An 18484-nucleotide genomic window follows, 5' to 3' on the forward strand; every position below is an offset into this window, starting at 1 on the left:
TTATATATTTAGATATTTGCATGATTATAATAATAATAAAGTCTTAATAAATATAGAGCAAATATTGTATCAACAAGTTGTAAGCTGACGAGAATAGATATAGTCAGAACATTGTAAGTAGTAGCATGTAGAAAATGGATATACTCAGCACGTTGGAGACTGGAGAACGCAGATATAGATATACCGAACACATTGTAAGCCATATAGTATATCTATACATATTCGTGACGTATGCGTATACAGCGACGTCCCAGCATGCAGAGACGTGCATTAGGCCCTATAAAAACTGAAAGTACCAGCATGGGCCAGTTATTAGTTCTTCTCTATTTCTACGATTTTCTCGGACTGAAGCCGTCTAGTCCAGTGTCTCAAACCGGAATTCGTCGTATATTGGTGTGTGTACCCTTGTGACAGTGTTGTGCACTGAGAAACCCGACTCTGGAATTTCTCCCTTTGGATTACTCCTACACCCAAAATTAACAACTACCAAGAATCAACCCACTTTTGGAACATCCAGTCTAATTTACACCCCCTCACTCTCTACCACTACGCAGAGGTCATATTAGCAGTTCTAGCAACCTGGACGTTTAGTAATCGTCAATTATAATAAATTACTGGTAAGCAATGTTCATAGTCAGCTCTAAAATTCCTTTTGTTTAAACTCCTTGGCCTACAATAAATTTGATCCTTTTATTTTAAGTTACTGGCCAAGGACTAAACTCGTCTTCCGTCATCTTCGTGCTATGTATACATTCTATTTTTCAATTATTTACAATAAATTACTTTCACATATCATTATTGGCTACTCTTTCCTCTTCCCTGTGCGAGATCTTCAATCTCAACTAAAACGAGGAATCTAATTAAAAAGGGAGTATTTTACGGCCTTCATGACGTAACACCAGTATTATTCAAAGAGCAGAATTTTGACCTTGTCTGTTACTTTTTTCACATAGGATCTCTTATGAACGGAATAAAATAATTTACAATTTTTGAAATTATTTATTTTCTGCCTAAAAAGTTAAGTTTTCGGCCAAAATAGATGGCTTTCTAACAAAATAGTTTCAATTCCTACAAATTAATTGAATTTTTAACAAACTAATTAAATCATTGAACAAATAGTTAAATGTTTAACCCATGAGCATAAATTCTCAAACAGGATGACGAATTTTGAACCAATTTGTTTAATTTTCTCCCAATGAAGAAAATTTTTCAACCAAACAGTTGCATTCGTAACTAAAAGAGGACATTTGAACAAAAAAGAATTATTTTCTACATATCAAGCAGAATTTTCAAGCAAGAAAAATACATTTTTAACCGAAAATAAGAAAATCAAAAAAATAATTTCGAACCAAATAGTTGAATTTTTAATTGAATAAGTGAAGTATTTCAATCTACGAATATGTATTATCAAAACCAAGAGCCAAGTTTCAAACAAGAAAATTAATTTCTTACAAGAAAAACGAATTTTAAAATATTATGATTTTTCAAACAAATAGTAGAATTTTCAAGTGAAGAAGATAAATTTTCATTGTAAAAAAATAAAATTTCAACAAAACAATTTGCATTGGCCAGCAGTGCACTATATTTTCTGATATCACTGACGCGCAACGGATCAAGACGGAGAACAAGATGATTTGTGTAAATAACCAAAAATTGATATTTTCTCCTATTGAAAACTTCAAGTGTGGGCGTGATCGCAAAAAAAACTAAACCAACCATTGAATCGAACCAAAGTTTTTTCTTTTCAGTATTAAATTCTCTTCTAAGTAAACTAAAAGGATCGCTAAAAACCGTTTTAAATAACTTTTACATTACTTTTAAGTGATTTTTTTTCTTTAAACAAAATTTCTAATCTGAAACAAGTTATAATTTCACAGTTTTCAATTTTTCTTGGTCCACAAAAAAGAAAAATATATGAGAATTACAATTTTTTCCGATAAGAATTACGAGATCCATCTCTCCCGAAGATTGGAAACTGCAGTTGCAAGACGCTCATGAAATAGGCTAATGAAATTGCAGTAATTCATTGTTTGATGTTGAAAAATTTGTTGTATACATTTAAAATATAAATTAAAATATACCTCAAAATTCACTGGGGACAGTTGTTTTTTTCCCTTTCAAAAAATTGGCGAAAAAGATCATTTTTGGGTTCAATAAAGCCCTTATTTCAGGTACCTACTCTGCTAATACAGGCAGACAGTTATCCTTATACAGGAAAGAGAAAGGGAGTGAGTGAGGAATAGAGCGTCCAATTTCTATCTCAATGCCCTAAAAGTAATGAAGGTATAGACGCTATCTTGGGTCAAAACGTCAAGATAATGTTTGGTAACATTACAACCACACTGCCCCCCCCCCCCCTGTTACTAAACATAGGTTTCGGCGAGCCATTAAAAATGGATTCAATGCGATGGATCGGCGGAATCTCGGAACCTTTAGGTGGACGGAGCAACTAAATCACGACTTGCTAGAGTGCTACCATGCGAGTGTGTCCCCTGAACGGTGTTACATGGCACGGCTGCATGCTCTGTGGTGCGAGAAACACCCGGAGCTATCGCACTTTTCGCAGCAACGTCTGCGAAACCGTGCTAAACTACTCCGAAAAACGGTCTATGTAAGCGAAACGGCTACTCTACCACAGCTAGAACAAGCCGGCAACATAGAAAGATAGGCGACACTAAGACCAACCGCGGGCAGGCATGCAATAGAGGAAGAGCGATGTTTTATGACCCGGAGAAACATCAACACCAAAGTTGCTCTCAAGACTAAAGATCTAGCTGAAAAGGATACGAGCCTTGTGGACATTTTTCCAGAGAATCCGACCTCTGGGCTATCAATTATTGTGTGTATAATGCAGCGAGAACTTTGGCTGATGCGAACCGTAAACCAAAACCAACGGTTGATCAGAAGACCAAAAGACGAATGCATGAACATGCCATAAAGATAGTCTGGGCAAGCAGTATGTGTCCCGTATTCAGTGTGTGATTCACAATATTACATCTGACAGGAATTTTACCAGCAAGGTTCGAAAGTTCGCACGCGAACTCCAGGTCAGAGAAAATCAGCAGTTTCTCTCTGACCCATCTCGACTTATCCAAGACCCTCCAGTTATTGTCGAACATCCGCCCAAACCAGAGGAGGTCGAAGTATTTTGGAGAGAAGTCTACGAAGTGCAGCATAGACTGGACAAAGACTCAGAAAATATAAATAGTTTCAAGGACCTATGTGATGCCCTCATAACACCTGATAAAGAATGCCCACCCATCACTACAAAGGAGGTGAAAAAAAGTATTAAGTGGGATGAAGAAGTATTCCGCACCGGGACCAGATTGTATAAGATATTCGCAGCTATTCTAAATTATAGGACTGTTCGGGCAATTGAACCTGTGTGGCAAGAAATGTATGAACAATGAGGCTCAAAGAAAGGCGTAGCGGGATGACGGGAGAATCTGCTCATCGATAGATGTGTCTGCAGAGATGCAGCATTCAACCAGCGTGACCTATCGATGGCCTGGATTGATTATCGGAAAGCTTTCGATTCGACCTCCCATAGACTTGTCATCTGTCTTTTGGAAATCTTAAGGGTTCATCCTCAAATAGTTAGGTGCATAGAGAGATTGATGTCGCTTTGGAAAACCAGATTTACTATCTCATCTGGAAAACATCATGTGACAACTAACAAGGTCACCTTTCAGAGAGGTGTCTTTCAGGGCCGACGGGTGCTTGTGCGGCAAACCTGCAGATCGAAAGCACAAGGTCAGTAATGTATTTTACATGGATTATCTTAAGATCTATGCTAAAAGCAAAAAGCAACTACATCTAGCTCTAGGGATTGTCGAACGATATGCTAAGGAACTTTGAATGGAATTTGGGTTAGACAAATGCGCTAGGGTTTATTTGAAGCGAGAAAAACTTTATGGCATCCCTGAAGATCCTGAGCTCATTGATAGAAGCGCTATGCGACACCTTTGCGCTGGAGAGACTTATACATACCTGGGCGTGCCACAGAGCCTCATTCAGGATGTGGCATCTATACAAGATACTCTACGAAGCAGATATAAACGTCTCATCCGGCAGATTTGGTCTTCCGAACTGTCGGCGAGGAACAAAGTATCTGCAACGAACATGCTTGCCGTCCCGGTAGTACTATATTCATTTGGAGTGGTTCTATGGATGAAGAACCTTGAGATCCCTTGATATCGGGACACAAAAGGTTATGCACATGAACAAAGCATGCATCTTAAGTCTTCTGTTCCGCGACTCTCCATCTCAAGCCGTCAAGGTGGTCGCGGAATATTAAATCTTAAATGTCTTTACAACATGATTATTCTGGGTATAGCACATCGTGTCGCAAATGGAAAAGACCCTTTTCCTTAAATGGCCAGGAATCACGAAGAAGTGGCAAAGGAGCGTTTCTTTACAAAGCAACAGAGGAGGCTGTTGAAACACTCGGACATCTTATCTATCTCGAGTACTCACTCCTGAAAGCCCGGATTAAAGAAGCACAAGAGAAAAACTTTCGTGAACAGCTCCTCGATAAGAGGATGCACGGTATCTTCCACAGAAATGTGAAGGATCAGTCAATGTCTTGTTAGCTAATGTTTGCTTTCCTTAAATTGCCCGCATTAAAGTCTGGTACGGAGGGTTTCATTTTGGCATGCCAAGACGGTGTCATTTCCACCTTAACATACCGTCGCCACAGTTTGAGCCAAGACATTCCTGATGATAGCTGCAGGGCGTGCCATGCAGACCCCGAGCATTTAGCTCACATACTATCTAGTTTTCCAACTCACGCGGGAACGTCCTACATTAAAAGGCACAATGCGGCACTAAGAGTGCTTTATTACTATTTCTGTCACTCTTACTGCATTAACCTTAATATCGATCCTCTAAATGCTCCTAGGGAAATCGAGTCAATTGTCGAGAATGGAAAGTGCCGCATATACTGGAACTTTATATTCTCAACAATTGTTTCTGTTGCTCACTCGAGGCCTGGCATGGTTCTTCTTGACTACGTGGTTATGGCTGAAATTTTACCGCGATTTCGCTGGGAGCGGGTGCAATTTTTCAGATTCGCACCCGCTCCTGGCGAAATCCTGCAGTTGTCCGTATGACAAATTTTTAATTATATATATACTTTGCATTCCACAAATTTGATCTTTTTCTTTCCACGCCCTATCCTTCGTTTCCACTTACAGCTATCTCTTTTTATGCCTGGCTCTATCCCTTGCAGTCACAACTGTCCATATTTTTCAATCCCTGGCTAGAGATCCTCAAAGGAGAGTTGAGACACGGAATACTCCAAATCTGATTGGCGCCGCTGGACCGGAACTATTTAAACTTTTATGAGTTTTGATAGGCATGAATTGGCGCTATTTTCAAATCAAAATTTTATTTTTAATCGGATTTACGTGTCTCAACTCTCCCTAGAGGATCTATTATCGCTGACTACTTCTAGTGTTCACAACTGCCTATTTTTCTCCATCAGTCACTCTATCCCTTGTAGACACATAAGCTCATCTTTTGCAATCTATGTTGTTAACAAAATGCCTATCTTTATCTATCTCTGACCAATGATTACACAGCCACACAAAAAAAAGGTGTACGGATCTGGTAACAAGACACACATATTCCTATGGATTTTGGGGCGCTGAATTCAAATTCGGTATCAAAAATCACTTATCACGTCATGGTTGAGCCATAACCTCAAAAAATGACGAAAAATCATGCACTGAGGCAAATAAATTTCAAAATAATGGCAGCGATGCAAATTTTCACTTCAAAAACATGTAGAGAACTGTGAAGGATCAACCCTTGCCTGATATCAAGTTATTTAACATAACTTTATTCAACAGAACCTGACCTCACCTAACCTGAATTAACAGCAATTTATTGAACTACACGTAAAGCTCTGGAAGCATATTTTCCTAGTAGCAAATGTGTGCTACATCGAATGGGTCAACTCGAGTATAACCTAGAAATAAATCTAACCTAGCCTAACCTAACCTAACCTTACGAAACACCATTACACTGATTGTGTTGTCCCGTTGTGTTTGCGATACCGTTTCATTCAGCTTCGGCTTAACCTACATAGAGGTTTAACCTATCCTAACCTAACAAAACAAAACTGTGTTATCGGTTGCTATACAATCGAACTAAATATCGATGCACCTAAATGTTATTTCAACTAAAACTCTATAGTTTGTGCACAGCGGATGGTTTTGCTTGAAAGAGGGTCGTGTGCATATAAGTCGTTTTTAATTTAGTAAAGTGAAATTGGATAGATATAAAGGTAATTAAATAAGTTCTAAAATAGTTACATTAAGTGAAAAGTGACCGGTTAATAACAAGTGTATTTTTTTGTAATTTTTCATTTTGATTCGCCGTGAATAATTTTCTGTATGGGGTTATAGATTTTTTGTTTATTTTAAATTTACGAATTGTATAGACTTTCATTAGGATCTGTGCACGAAAAACGTGAAGATGTTGTTCAAAAATTTAATAGTGGTATATTAATGTGAGTCTATGTGTGTGACAATATTTTGTTAAAAACTTTATCACAATTATTAGGTACGATAAGGCATCGTTCGCTAATGTCGAAGGCTTTAAATTAGGATTCTTCAAAACTTGAATTACACGAATATGCATATGTCTTATAATAATATGTATCAGATTATTAGACATTGATAAAAGAATGACATTTATCGATGGAATTTTTAACAAATTTGTTGTAAAACTTTTTCATTATAACTTAAGTACATTTAATTGCGTTTTGAAAAATAATAACACTTCACATATAATAGTATTTTTTAAATTTGGAAAATTCAAAAAGTGGAAGAAAAATTTTTTTAAATCTAAAACATAAATAAACTGGAATTTAATTTTTTTTTAAAATAATAAAATAAAATAATATAAAATAATAATCAAATAAAAATAAGTGCGTCAAACAGATACAAAAAAAAAACAAGAAAATAATGAAGTAATATATTGCAGACCCGCCAAAGTTTTTGTCATAGAAAAAATAATATTTAGAAATGTTAAAATTCCTAAAAACCTTATAGTTCCTATAAAATCCATTCTAAATCTTCTGAAAGTACCCATAAAAGAAGAAAGAAAATTTCCATCAAGGACGACATTCGAATACGAAAAAAATCGCCACAGGAAATGATCATTTGCGTAACTTGCAGACTCTTCCTAAAAGCCATTCTACCCCATTTTTCTGAAATATTTCCAGTGATTTAAAAGGATTTCAACCAATTTCAAGGAAATTAATGGAATTTCTAATGATTTTAATTATTTTTAAAAGTTCTCAAAGGTTATAAACATTTTATGGAAATTCAAATGATTTTATGGCAGTCGAAGGGATTGCGCAAGGGCCAATGAAGTGATTAGATATTATTTCAAATATTTTAAGTTATTTTTGACGGATTTCAATAGATACACTAAAATTCTACGCATTTTATAATATTTCTATAAACTGCAAAGAATTTCACAAAAATGAGGCGATTTTTAGGATTTCAAAGATTTAAGGATAATTTTGAATATCTCGGTTAATATGCGTTTTAAAAGAATTTCCTTATGATGTCGAAAGATTTGAAAGGATTTCATAGGATTTATAAGACTTGAGAATATTTAATAGGATTCCAAAGTATTTGAGAGAATTTTCGAGAAGTACCAATAATGCAAACGACTTTTAAGAGGTTGTATAAGATTTCGCAGCATTTCAGTAATTCTAAAGGTTCCAAGGATTTACTAGACAATTTATTAGACTTACAGAAGATTTAGAAGGATTTTATAGGAGCTATAAGGTTTTAAAGGATTTTAACATTTCCAAATATCATTTTTTCTATGACAAAAACATTTGGCGGGTCTGCAATATATTAATTCATTATTTTTTTCTTTTAACAATATAGTTTCAAATGAAGCAGTTAAAGTACTGCTCCAGAAAATATGAATTACATTCTTTTATCAATGTCTAATAGCCTAATACATATTATTATAAGATATATGCATATTCGTGTAATTCAAGTTTTGAAGAATCCTAATATACAACTATTAAATTTTTGACCAGCTCTTTATCGATGACTCGGAGTCTGCATGTCAGGCCGCCAACCGTATATTTTTGGTACAACTTAGTCACCGCATCCTACTTTCTAACTGCACACACGACCCTCTCTTGAGCAAAACCATCCGCTGTGCACAAACTATAGAGCTTTAGTTGAAATGACACTTAGGTGAATCGAGATTTAGTATGATTGTATAGCAACCTACGACTGCTGCTTTACCAGTCACCAAGAGGCGTGATCCCAGATCTGAAACGAGACGTGGTCCAATACTATCACAGCTTTATGTTCGTGTGAATATAGTAGGTGACGATATAAATGACTGGGTTGCGCGCGCAAACGATTTCTCCTTTTCTGAATTTGAAAACTCGAAGGTGCACGATTGCCGGTCGGAAAACTTCCGCAGTTCTATTTATACCTCGTTCCGCTTTCAAATAAAATCAATTTCGAGGTTTTTTTTCAGGTGTAGAATATTATATTAATACTATTATATATATTATTAATGTTGATATTATATTATATTATAAAAGTCTTTTTTATCTATTTTTATCTGCATTTCAAAGAAATTGAAGAAATTGGCGATTTTCATGATCGAATACTTCGCGCGCATCTTTATATGCGCATATTTTGAGGTTACGTTATTTAAAGTATAAAATATAAATGATACATATTTTGTATGTTTTGGATAAAAACTCAATAATTTGGTTGACAAATTAATTATTTCGTTCCAAATGTAACTATTTTGTAAAAAAATCCGCTTTTCTTTCAAAAACTACTTTGATAATTTTTTTATTTGGTGGTTCATCTCTTTCGTTGAAAATTCAACTATTCTGATGAAAATATGTGTTATTTATTGTTGAAAATACATTTTTGAAACAGATAATAAATATATACCATTTTTGGTTAAAAATGAACCTTTTGCAGTTGATAATTTAAGTATTTGGTTAAAAAATTTATATTTTTTAGTTTATAATTATGGTTATAATTATGGTTGAAAATTTAACTATTTATTTGAAAATGGAACTCTTTGATTGAAAACTAATATTTTTCGCTTAAAAAATTCAACTTTTTGTAGATAATTCGTCTCTTTGACTTTAAAATTAAATAATATTGTTAAAAATTCATGACTTTTGTTCATAATTTGTTTTTTCGTAGATAATTAATTTTCTTGGTGGAAAATTCATCTTATTGGTTAAAAATTTAACAACTTTGTTTAAAATTCATTTTTCTGTTAAAAATTATTTTTATTCATCTGAAAATTTAACTATTCTAGGAATGATTACAAATTAATCCTGTATATTGGTTAAGTTAGAAAGACGTTATTTTTTATAGAACCTTAATCTGCTTGGTCGTAAATTCACCTTTTCCCTTGAAAATTTACCAATCAATTTTTTATCACAGCTTTATCTGGAAATTCAACTATTCCATTTTTGGTTGAAACTTTATCCTGAACATCGTAATAGTTAAAACACGAATTATTTGATAGAAAATTATATTATTTTTTTAAAAAGTAAACATTTGGTTGAAAATTCATATATTTTGTTAATTAGATTTTTTCCTAAAATCATCGAAAGTAAAAGCAAAAGAGAAAGTTTCTGAAAGAATGAACCTCAATTCTAAATAAAACTGAGATGCGTTAAAAATTAAACAAAAAATTTATTCATTTAGTTAAATGAGTCACGTTTTTTCAGGGTGTCCACAATTTTGTATGAGAAAAATCTATCCAATCACCGTCCAATCTATCCAATTATCTTTTCATCTTTCCTTTTTTTAAAGAAATTATTTACAAATTTAAAATAAGTTCGATTTCAATTTCTTTTTCAAATGTTCTGAACAATTTTTAACTTTTTCAATTATGATTTTTTTTAATTGAAACAATTTTAAAATAAAATTTTTTTAATTGAATTTAAGGTATTAAAAATGAAAAAATAATTTATTTTACAAGATGATGCTGAATCAGTTCAAAATTAAAGAATTAATAGATATTAGTTTTTAAAATTATTTTTAATTATAACTTCATATATTATTTCAGCATAAAAAAATTATATTTTTAATCCATTCAATTTTAAATTTTTAAATTAAAAAAAGAAAGTTTCGTTAATTATTAGCAATATTTGATCGTTCATGTAAAACAAGCCATTATAAACAACTATTAAAAGCTATACAAATTTGAACAGACTGGTTCGGAATAGAAAGCCTTGAATTGTTAAAATTGTAATGAGCTAAATTTTAACTTTGAACGCTACAATTTAAATTTAAAAAACATTCAAAATTAATTTAAAACTGGAAATTATTTTAAATAATTTGAAACACAATGTAGATTTTTGCAGATTTTGAAAAAATTAGGCTTTTTGAGAATTGTAAAAGATTTAAAAAGAATAACAAAAATGGTTGTGATTGCTAAAACAATTGAAAATGATTTTTTATTTTGAAAAATTAATTATAAGTGAATATTTGAAAACAAACGAATTTTCAAAAAAATTGTTAAATTTTCAAGGGAAAAGCTGAATTTTCGTCCAAGAAGATTAATGTTCTCTAAAAAAACAACGATTTTCAACAAAATACATGAACTTTGAACGAAATTATTTAATTTTAAAGTCAAAAGGATTTTTAAACCAAAAATATGATTTTTCAAACAAAATTTTAATTGTCCACTAAATAGTTTAACTTTCTATCAAATTGTTGCCTTTTAACTCCCAAATGATGCATTTTTTACAAAACAGTACAATTTTTAACAGAAAAGTTATTTTAAAGGAAAACAGTTGAATTTTCAACTATAATTATAAATCCTCAATAAGAAAAAATTAATTTCCTTACTAAGTAGTTTAACCTTAAGTGAATCGTCGAATTTTCAACAAAATAATATACTTTGCAACCAAAAAATATTTACAGTTGATATTTCAACCAAAAAATTTCATTTTCTCCCAACAAGTATAAATTTTCCATAAAACAATTTAATTTCTACAAAGAAAGACGAAAAAGGTACATTTTTAACCGAAAATGGTATAGATTTATTGTCAGTTTCAAAAATTTTTGTTGAACAACACATAAAATATATTTTCATGAGAATAGTTAAATTATCAACGAAAGAGATGAACCTTCAAATAAAAAAAAATTTAACAAAGTAGTTTTTGACAGAAAAGAATACTTTTTTACAAAATAGTTACATTTTCAACAAAATAATTAATTCTTCAACCAAATAATTGAGTTTTTATCCAAACGAGATGAATTCCAAACCTAAAATACAACAGTATATTTTTCAATTAAAAAATGAACCAGTGATCCCAGATTTGAAACGAGGTACACTCCAATACTATCACAGGTCTATCTATGCCCGTGTGAATCTAGTAGGAGACGATGTGCATGACTAGGTTGCGCGCGCAACCCATTTCTCCTCTTCTGAATTTGAAAACTTGAAGGTGCATGATTGCCGGTCGAAACACTTCGGCGGTTCTATTTATATTTCTATCTGCTTTGAAATAAAATGAAGAGATTGGGGTTTTAATATTTACAGATTTCGGTGCTGGCCATTCTCATGATTTGAATATTTCATTTTTGGTTCATACTTTATCCTGTGCATTGTAGTAGTTAACACACCAATTATTTGATAGCATATTAATTTATGTTGTTAAAAAGTAAACTTTTGGGTTGAAAAATGATATATTTTGTTAATTAGATTTTTTCCTTACATTAAAAAATTGCCTTAAAATCGTCCTGATTCTTCTTTTTTTAATTTTTAAAATCTTTTGAAATACTCACTTAAAATTAATTTTTCAAAATAAAAACTCATTTTCAATTTTCTTATCAATCACAACAATTTTTGTTATTCTTTTCAAATATTTTAGAATTCTCAAAAAGCTTAATTTTTTTTTAATCTTCAAAAATCTAATATACGTATATAAAGAGGTGCGCGAAATATTCAAATCATGAGAAAGGCCAGCATCGAAATCTGGAAATATTAAAACCCCAATCTCTTCATTTTATTTCAAAGCAGATAGAGATATAAATAGAACCGCCGAAGTGTTTCGACCGGCAATCATGCACCTTCAAGTTTTCAAATTCAGAAGAGGAGAAATGGGTTGCGCGCGCAACCTAGTCATGCACATCGTCTCCTACTAGATTCACACGGGCATAGACCTGTGATAGTATTGGAGTGTACCTCGCTTCAAATCTGGGATCACTGCTGGGAACACGATTCCGCCAATAAACCCTCACTGCGCCACAGGGGGCTTGAAGCAATTAACTAACCCCCGTAAGCTGTCCTCCTACATACAGTGAAACCCTATAAAACCAAAGTAGCCCAACCATAGGCATTCAGTGTACTCGCGCCTCTCAAAAAAATAAAAATTGTAGACTTTTTCGAATAAGCAAAAATCGTGGATTAAGAACGCCCGCCTCCATAATGAATATACCTGTCCGTTAAGTTAGTTACATAGTTTTTTCTAATTATTTTGGACTAATAGACGCGTACCAGCGCTTTATAGCGGCGGTAAAGTTCCGGGAAGCCAAGCGGGTTATTACTCCCTCCCACCCTAGAAAGAAAAAAATTGCACAGGGGATGCAGCAATTGGACGCTTTCCTTGCTGAACAGAGGAGGAAAAAGAGCCGTGAGCAGTAAAATCCTTGCAATTTGAGAAATAATTATTTTTATCCAGACTTTTTTATGAATACCTGTTAACGAAATTTACCTTTTAATATTGAGATAAAATCCAGTAAATGATATTTTATCTTTTCTATTTAATTTATTTTTAAAATTTAATGTTGAGAACATTCATGGCATTGCAATTAAATTAAAACACAATATATGTTGACCCGCTTGAATGATACTGAATTAATACAATATTTGAATTATTTTCTTATTGCTATAATTAAATATTATCACTAATGGAATTTAGATAGTGAAAAAAGTCTTGCAACACGTGGTGGATAGAGAATTTACCAAAAAGGGTGTCAAAGTGTACGCGTTTTTTGTAGATCTAAAGAGCGCGTTCCCGTCAGTGAATAGGAGGAGGTGGTGGGAGGCAATGGAAGAGAGGGTAGTGAAGAGGGGCCTGATCGAGAGGGTAAGGGAGGTATATAACGACACAAAAAAAGGGTGAGAGGAAGGGAGGGAATCTCTAAGGGATTCTGGATGGATAGGGGGTTGAGGCAAGGGTGCCCGCTTAGCCTAACGCTTTTTGCAATTTTGATCGCGGATAGGGAAAGTAAGATAGTGGCCGGAGTGGTAGGAGGAGTTAGGGTAGGAGGAGTCAGGATATGGTCACTCGCATATGCAGATGACGTAGTGCTGTTGGCAAAGAGCGAAGAGGCTTTAAAGGAGATGATGAAGAGGTTGAGACGTTACTTGGACAAGAATAGGTTAGAGTTAAATGCGGACAATTCGAAGGTTATGGTTGTCAGGAAAGGAGGTGGGAGAGATGGAAGAGGGGAGTGAAAGTGAAAGGGAAAAGCGGTAGAGGAGGTGAAAGAGTTTGTGTACCTGGGCTTCCTGTTTCGAAGAAATGGGGGAGTGGATGGTCATATAAAAGAGAGTGAGAAGGGCAAATGTGGTGATGAGGCAGGTGTGGGGCCTGGGGAAGAGAATGTTTGCAGATGATTTTGAAAGGAGAATGAAATTATTTGACTCGCTAGTGATGAGTGTCTTATTTTACGGAGTGGAGGTGTGGGGTTGGAAGGGAAGTGAGGAGGTAAATAAGGTACAGGCGAGGCATGTAAAATGGATACTGGGGTTAGCAAGGAATACGCCGAACTATATTATCAGGAGGGAGACAGCAAGAACGAGTTTAGGGATTATAACAGGGAGTCGAGCGTGTAAATATGAAGAGAAATTTTTGGAAGAGGAGGGAAGTACATTGGTTAGGTAGTGTTGGTGGGAGAAGGAGAACAGACATAGTGGTGCAAAGATGGAGGTGGAAAGGGAAAGAAATTTTAGAACGAATGGATTGCAAATGGATGAAGTTAGTAGAATGCACGAGGAAGGAAGGTATATGAGTTGGTTCAAAAGAATGGCATGGAGAAAGAGAGGGCAGGAGGAGAGGAGAGAATAAGAGAGTCAAGGTATAACGGAAACTATGTGTGGATTATGCCAAGGGATAGAGCGAAATATTTGTGTAAGAAAGGAGAGCAAGGAAGTCAGGAACTTATAGCGAGAATGAGGTGTGGGTGCAAGGAGAAGTATAATAGGTTTTGGCTTTCTAGAGAGAAGAGAATGTGTGAATTGTGCGGGAAGGGGGATGCAAAATTGGAGCATTGGTTGGAGGAATGCGAATAGGTGGAAAGGAGGGGGATAAGCATGGAGGTATTGTTGCATGAAAGGGGTGACAAAAGGGCAGTAGCATGGATGAAGGGGTTGTTGGGTAAGATAGAGAAGAACAGAAGGAAGGAGAAAGAGGAATGGAGAAGGAAAGATTGTAAATAGGAGAGGAAGTAGATGTAAGAAAAATGTAAATACTGTAAATAGTAGTGAAGTATTAGGTGTTAGCCGCGGAGACAAGAGGCTGGTAATACCAGGCATAACGACAAAAGAGCGAAATGCGTGCGAGGCGAGGCGCAGCGAGGAAGGTTAGGCTATAGGAGCGAGCGAATTAGTTATAAGGTGTGGATGGATGGTACTTTGTAAGACGTAGTTGTAAGAAAATTCTGTAAAAAATGGAAGTGTAAGCAAGTCAATTTTTTAAGGCCAGCAGGCCGAAAAATAAACGTTTATCTATCTATGTACTTTCCCTATATCTAATACCTATGCATTCTTTTACTACTAATTTATTAATTATTTAAATTATAAATTACTTCATTCTATTTGAAACTAAATTGCCCTAAGACACCTTCTGAGATACTAAGTATCTACAACACTGGATACCTTCCTTCCATTTCAGAAACGGACCACCACCGAATCTGAGTAGAGAGACTCCCCTCTCTGGACAATCCTGATGTAAATGCTCCACGCTTGGCGAAAGATTTCTAAGAGTTCCTCATAGAGTTCTTCTACGATTTCAAGCGCAGCAATCTAAGATTTCTAAGTGAATAACCCCTCGCTACTAATGTCCCTTCAGCTGCGCAGGTGCATTTCGAGCATAAGTTCCGCATTTACTCGATGTGCAACGCAGGTTGCTACCTTTTCTATTAACTGAAATTAATCGCGATGGATATAGGAATGCTTCAACTTGCATGCGCGAAATTAATTTGTGAAACGACTAGCCAGTTTCCATAGATTTTTCATATCCAAGATGTTAATTAACATTTTGAAACTTGATAAAATAAAACATTTTTTTATAACCACATGGTTTGTAAGGATTGTTAAGAAAATTTTATTATAATAGTATTATGTTTGAATCTAGGTCTAAGTAAGTATAGGTCTAAACCTAGGGCATACCGAGTTTTTTTCCGGCCACTGAGCCCAAGTCCTTAGAAGAGAGCAGATTTTTTCGGGAAGTGTGTTATGTGGACTGACAACCGGTTTTACTTTAGGAAATATTCGTGTTTTTCAAAATCAGAGTCAAAATTATTATTTTCTGGTTTAAGTGGGAGATGATAACATTACCTATACTAGATCTATTAGAATCGTACTCATATACCGAAGATGTGGGTATATTTTGTGTTCGTAGAAAAAGAGTGACTCACAACGTTGCGCGTAGCAACTTTGCACGAGCACAACCAAGTTTAACATGCAAAAATGATACTTGGAAAACTTTGCGCGTCGAAATATCGATGTGCACAGATGGGCTCTTGTGAACTTGGACGTTTAAGGGTATCAGTTCCTTAACTATGCACGTGCACATATTTCTCTTTCCCAACTGCGCACGCACACATATGTGACTTCTCCAACTGTGCAGGTGCAAAAATATCACGTGCCAACTGTGCACGTGCACAGATGTTACTTGTCCAACTGTTTACGTGCACATATGGAATTTGCCTAACTGTGTACTTGCACATATGTCACTTGTCCGCAGCTGTGCAATTTTATGTCCTTGCGTAAGAGTTTATACGAGGGTTTATTCGAACAAATCTTGAAGGAGAGAATAAGAAAGATTTTTTTAAATGTGTCTAATCAAATAAATACACCTTGAGATTTTACTAACCAATAGCAAAGAAAAATATGTAATCCGCCATTATACGTCATCAAATAAACTGCAAGGTAGTTAGTCGTTAGTACGTCTTAAAGACATCAGAAGGCTTCATGCTTACTGGGCAATTCAAAGTTGCCTTATAAGATAAAAGTCTTAAGACGTAAATTCAGAAAGAGAATTTCGTATATTAGTGTGGAAGGAATATTTTCATAAAGATGCTCTTTAAAATATGTTTAAACTAAGTTTAAAAAAATTACTACGCGAAATTCCATTACGATTGAATAATTTAAACTGTTAAAAATATATTATACGTACCCGGTAATAAGCGTTAAATAGAGAAAAATTAATATTTTCAGATTGCAGCGTAAAAGTGAAGATTATTCTATTATGTTGAATGCTCGATTTTTCCATCTGCCTAAAATGTCATTATAAGAAAAGGATATCTCAGAAAATAATTCATTTCTATTTTCATAGCGGCCGCTGTTCCCCAAAAGTGTTTAATTTTTTAATTTTATTTAATTCCTTCTGATAAGTTCACAAAATATGTGTAATCAATTGTTTTAATTCCTTCAGGTGGAATATAAGTTTTGAAAATTTAATTTTATTCAATTCAAGTCCATCTTTCTGAAGTTCAAATGATTTTAATTCAGGCACTTAAAAATATTTCTTTTACGCTTTTGTTAAGACGTTTAAATAAATTATTCAAATGTAAATAAATATAAATTTGAATATTTTTTGAATTTATAGGCTATAAAAAGATTTATTATTGGAAAATAATTTAAATAAACTCTTTCGTTAAATTGTATTAAGTCGTTTGAGAGGAATAGGGTTTGCACTTTTTCTGTTCCCGGTGGGGGATTTTCAGACGGAGGAAAATTCGCGTATTCATAGGAATACAAATTCTTAATTTTTCTGAATTCAACGCTTATTACTGGGTAGACATAAAGGACTACCCTCGTATACGTTCGTAAAGAAATAAACGTGCACAGATGAAAAAGCGATATTTATGTACGTGTATAGCCAGGAAAGTTTAATCTGTGCACGTACACAGTTGGGCAAATGGCATCTGTGCATGCGAACAGTTTTCCAAGTGACAACTGTGCACTGTGTATCATTACGTAAGTTCGTAATGAGCATAAAGGCCTTATTCATGCGGACGCCCACATATAGGTCCTAGAACACCTATCAAAAGTTTCATGCTTAAATCACAAAATGGAAGGTTTTTCTATTTACGATATTTACCGGTTAAATTATAACTGCCTTCTATCTGATAAGCAGAAGTAGTAAAACCAAAAAGAAACTGATCTGGAAAACGATTTTTTGCAAAGGAATTGGCAGCAACTATACACTCGTCTGAAAACTCGTACTTTATGATAGAAGGACCCTTAACTTCCGTAGGGATTCCAGTCAAAGAGATGTTGATGGTCTCCAGAATCCTCACAAAAATTGGAAAATTTGATGGTATCCACATGATTCACTCTGTGTTAAATCCAAAAGATAATTTTTAAACCTATATTAAAATTATCTGTTTAAATTTTTATTTTCTGTACTAACTTATGCGGTATCTTTGACGTACTAGGCCTTCTAGTATTTGCGTGAAGTAGATAACATTCCATGTCGTACTTAGTTCATATCGGAAATGGTGAATTATCAGTTATTTTCATGGCCAAAGATTGCTAACAAGTACTTTTGTACGCAACAGGCAGAACGTTAAATATAATCATTTTTTAATATTTATATTTAGTTTCGAATAATAGTTAAAGATAACATTAAGGTTACTTAAATCTACAGTCTAAAACTGGATATTCTTTTTGATTCGGGATCCTTTCTTTGGTTAAAATGGTTATATTTAATCAAAAAACTAGTGAGACTCACGAACCTTTCCGATTCTTTCCGAATGCCCCACTCCCCGACCTCTTTCCGATCATTTTCAAATGTCGCGGAATGTGTACAATTTCTTTGCGAATCAAATAAAAAAATATATATTTTCGGAAAAACAATTTATTTTTATCTTCGAAGCCTTTTAAATTGAAGTATGATAAAAATAAAACACTATCAAATATAAATTTCACAGAGCTTCAATGATGATTTTAAAAATACTTTTCAACTGAAATTATGGATCATCAACAAAAATAAAAGAATGTTTGATAAAGTATTTTTACTTTCAATTATGGTTTGTTGTATTCTCAATAAAAAAAGATGAAACAGATTAATTTTTAATCAAACAGTTGTGATTTTCCACCAAACGATGCAAATTTCACCTAAATACCAGGTGTATACATATGAAACCGGTATTTTTTCAAGAAAAAAACACATTTATTTCAAGAGAATGATAACAAATATTTTATTCAAAGTATGCGC

At 34.0% G+C, this 18484-nt stretch overlaps 1 protein-coding gene across 2 annotated transcripts in view; it reads right to left on the reverse strand.

The window, feature by feature from the left end:
• The window catches only part of LOC117171920 (myrosinase 1-like), an 88972-nt gene extending 71210 nt beyond the window's left edge, over positions 1–17762 (reverse strand). Inside the window, exons 1-2 of one of the 2 annotated variants that reach the window (XM_033359589.1) lie at positions 17678–17762; positions 17366–17602 (exon numbers count right to left, since the gene is read on the reverse strand). In XM_033359589.1, coding sequence (XP_033215480.1) covers positions 17366–17594 — 229 coding nt within the window. In that variant the 5' untranslated portion in view covers positions 17595–17602; positions 17678–17762. Of the gene's footprint in view, positions 1–17365 lie in introns of both variants that reach the window. The other variant, XM_033359581.1, reaches the window with a different exon arrangement.
• Positions 17763–18484: the final 722 nt, after the last annotated feature.

This window comes from Belonocnema kinseyi, chromosome 1, assembly GCF_010883055.1.
Source record: "Belonocnema kinseyi isolate 2016_QV_RU_SX_M_011 chromosome 1, B_treatae_v1, whole genome shotgun sequence".
Lineage (NCBI taxonomy): Eukaryota > Metazoa > Arthropoda > Insecta > Hymenoptera > Cynipidae > Belonocnema > Belonocnema kinseyi.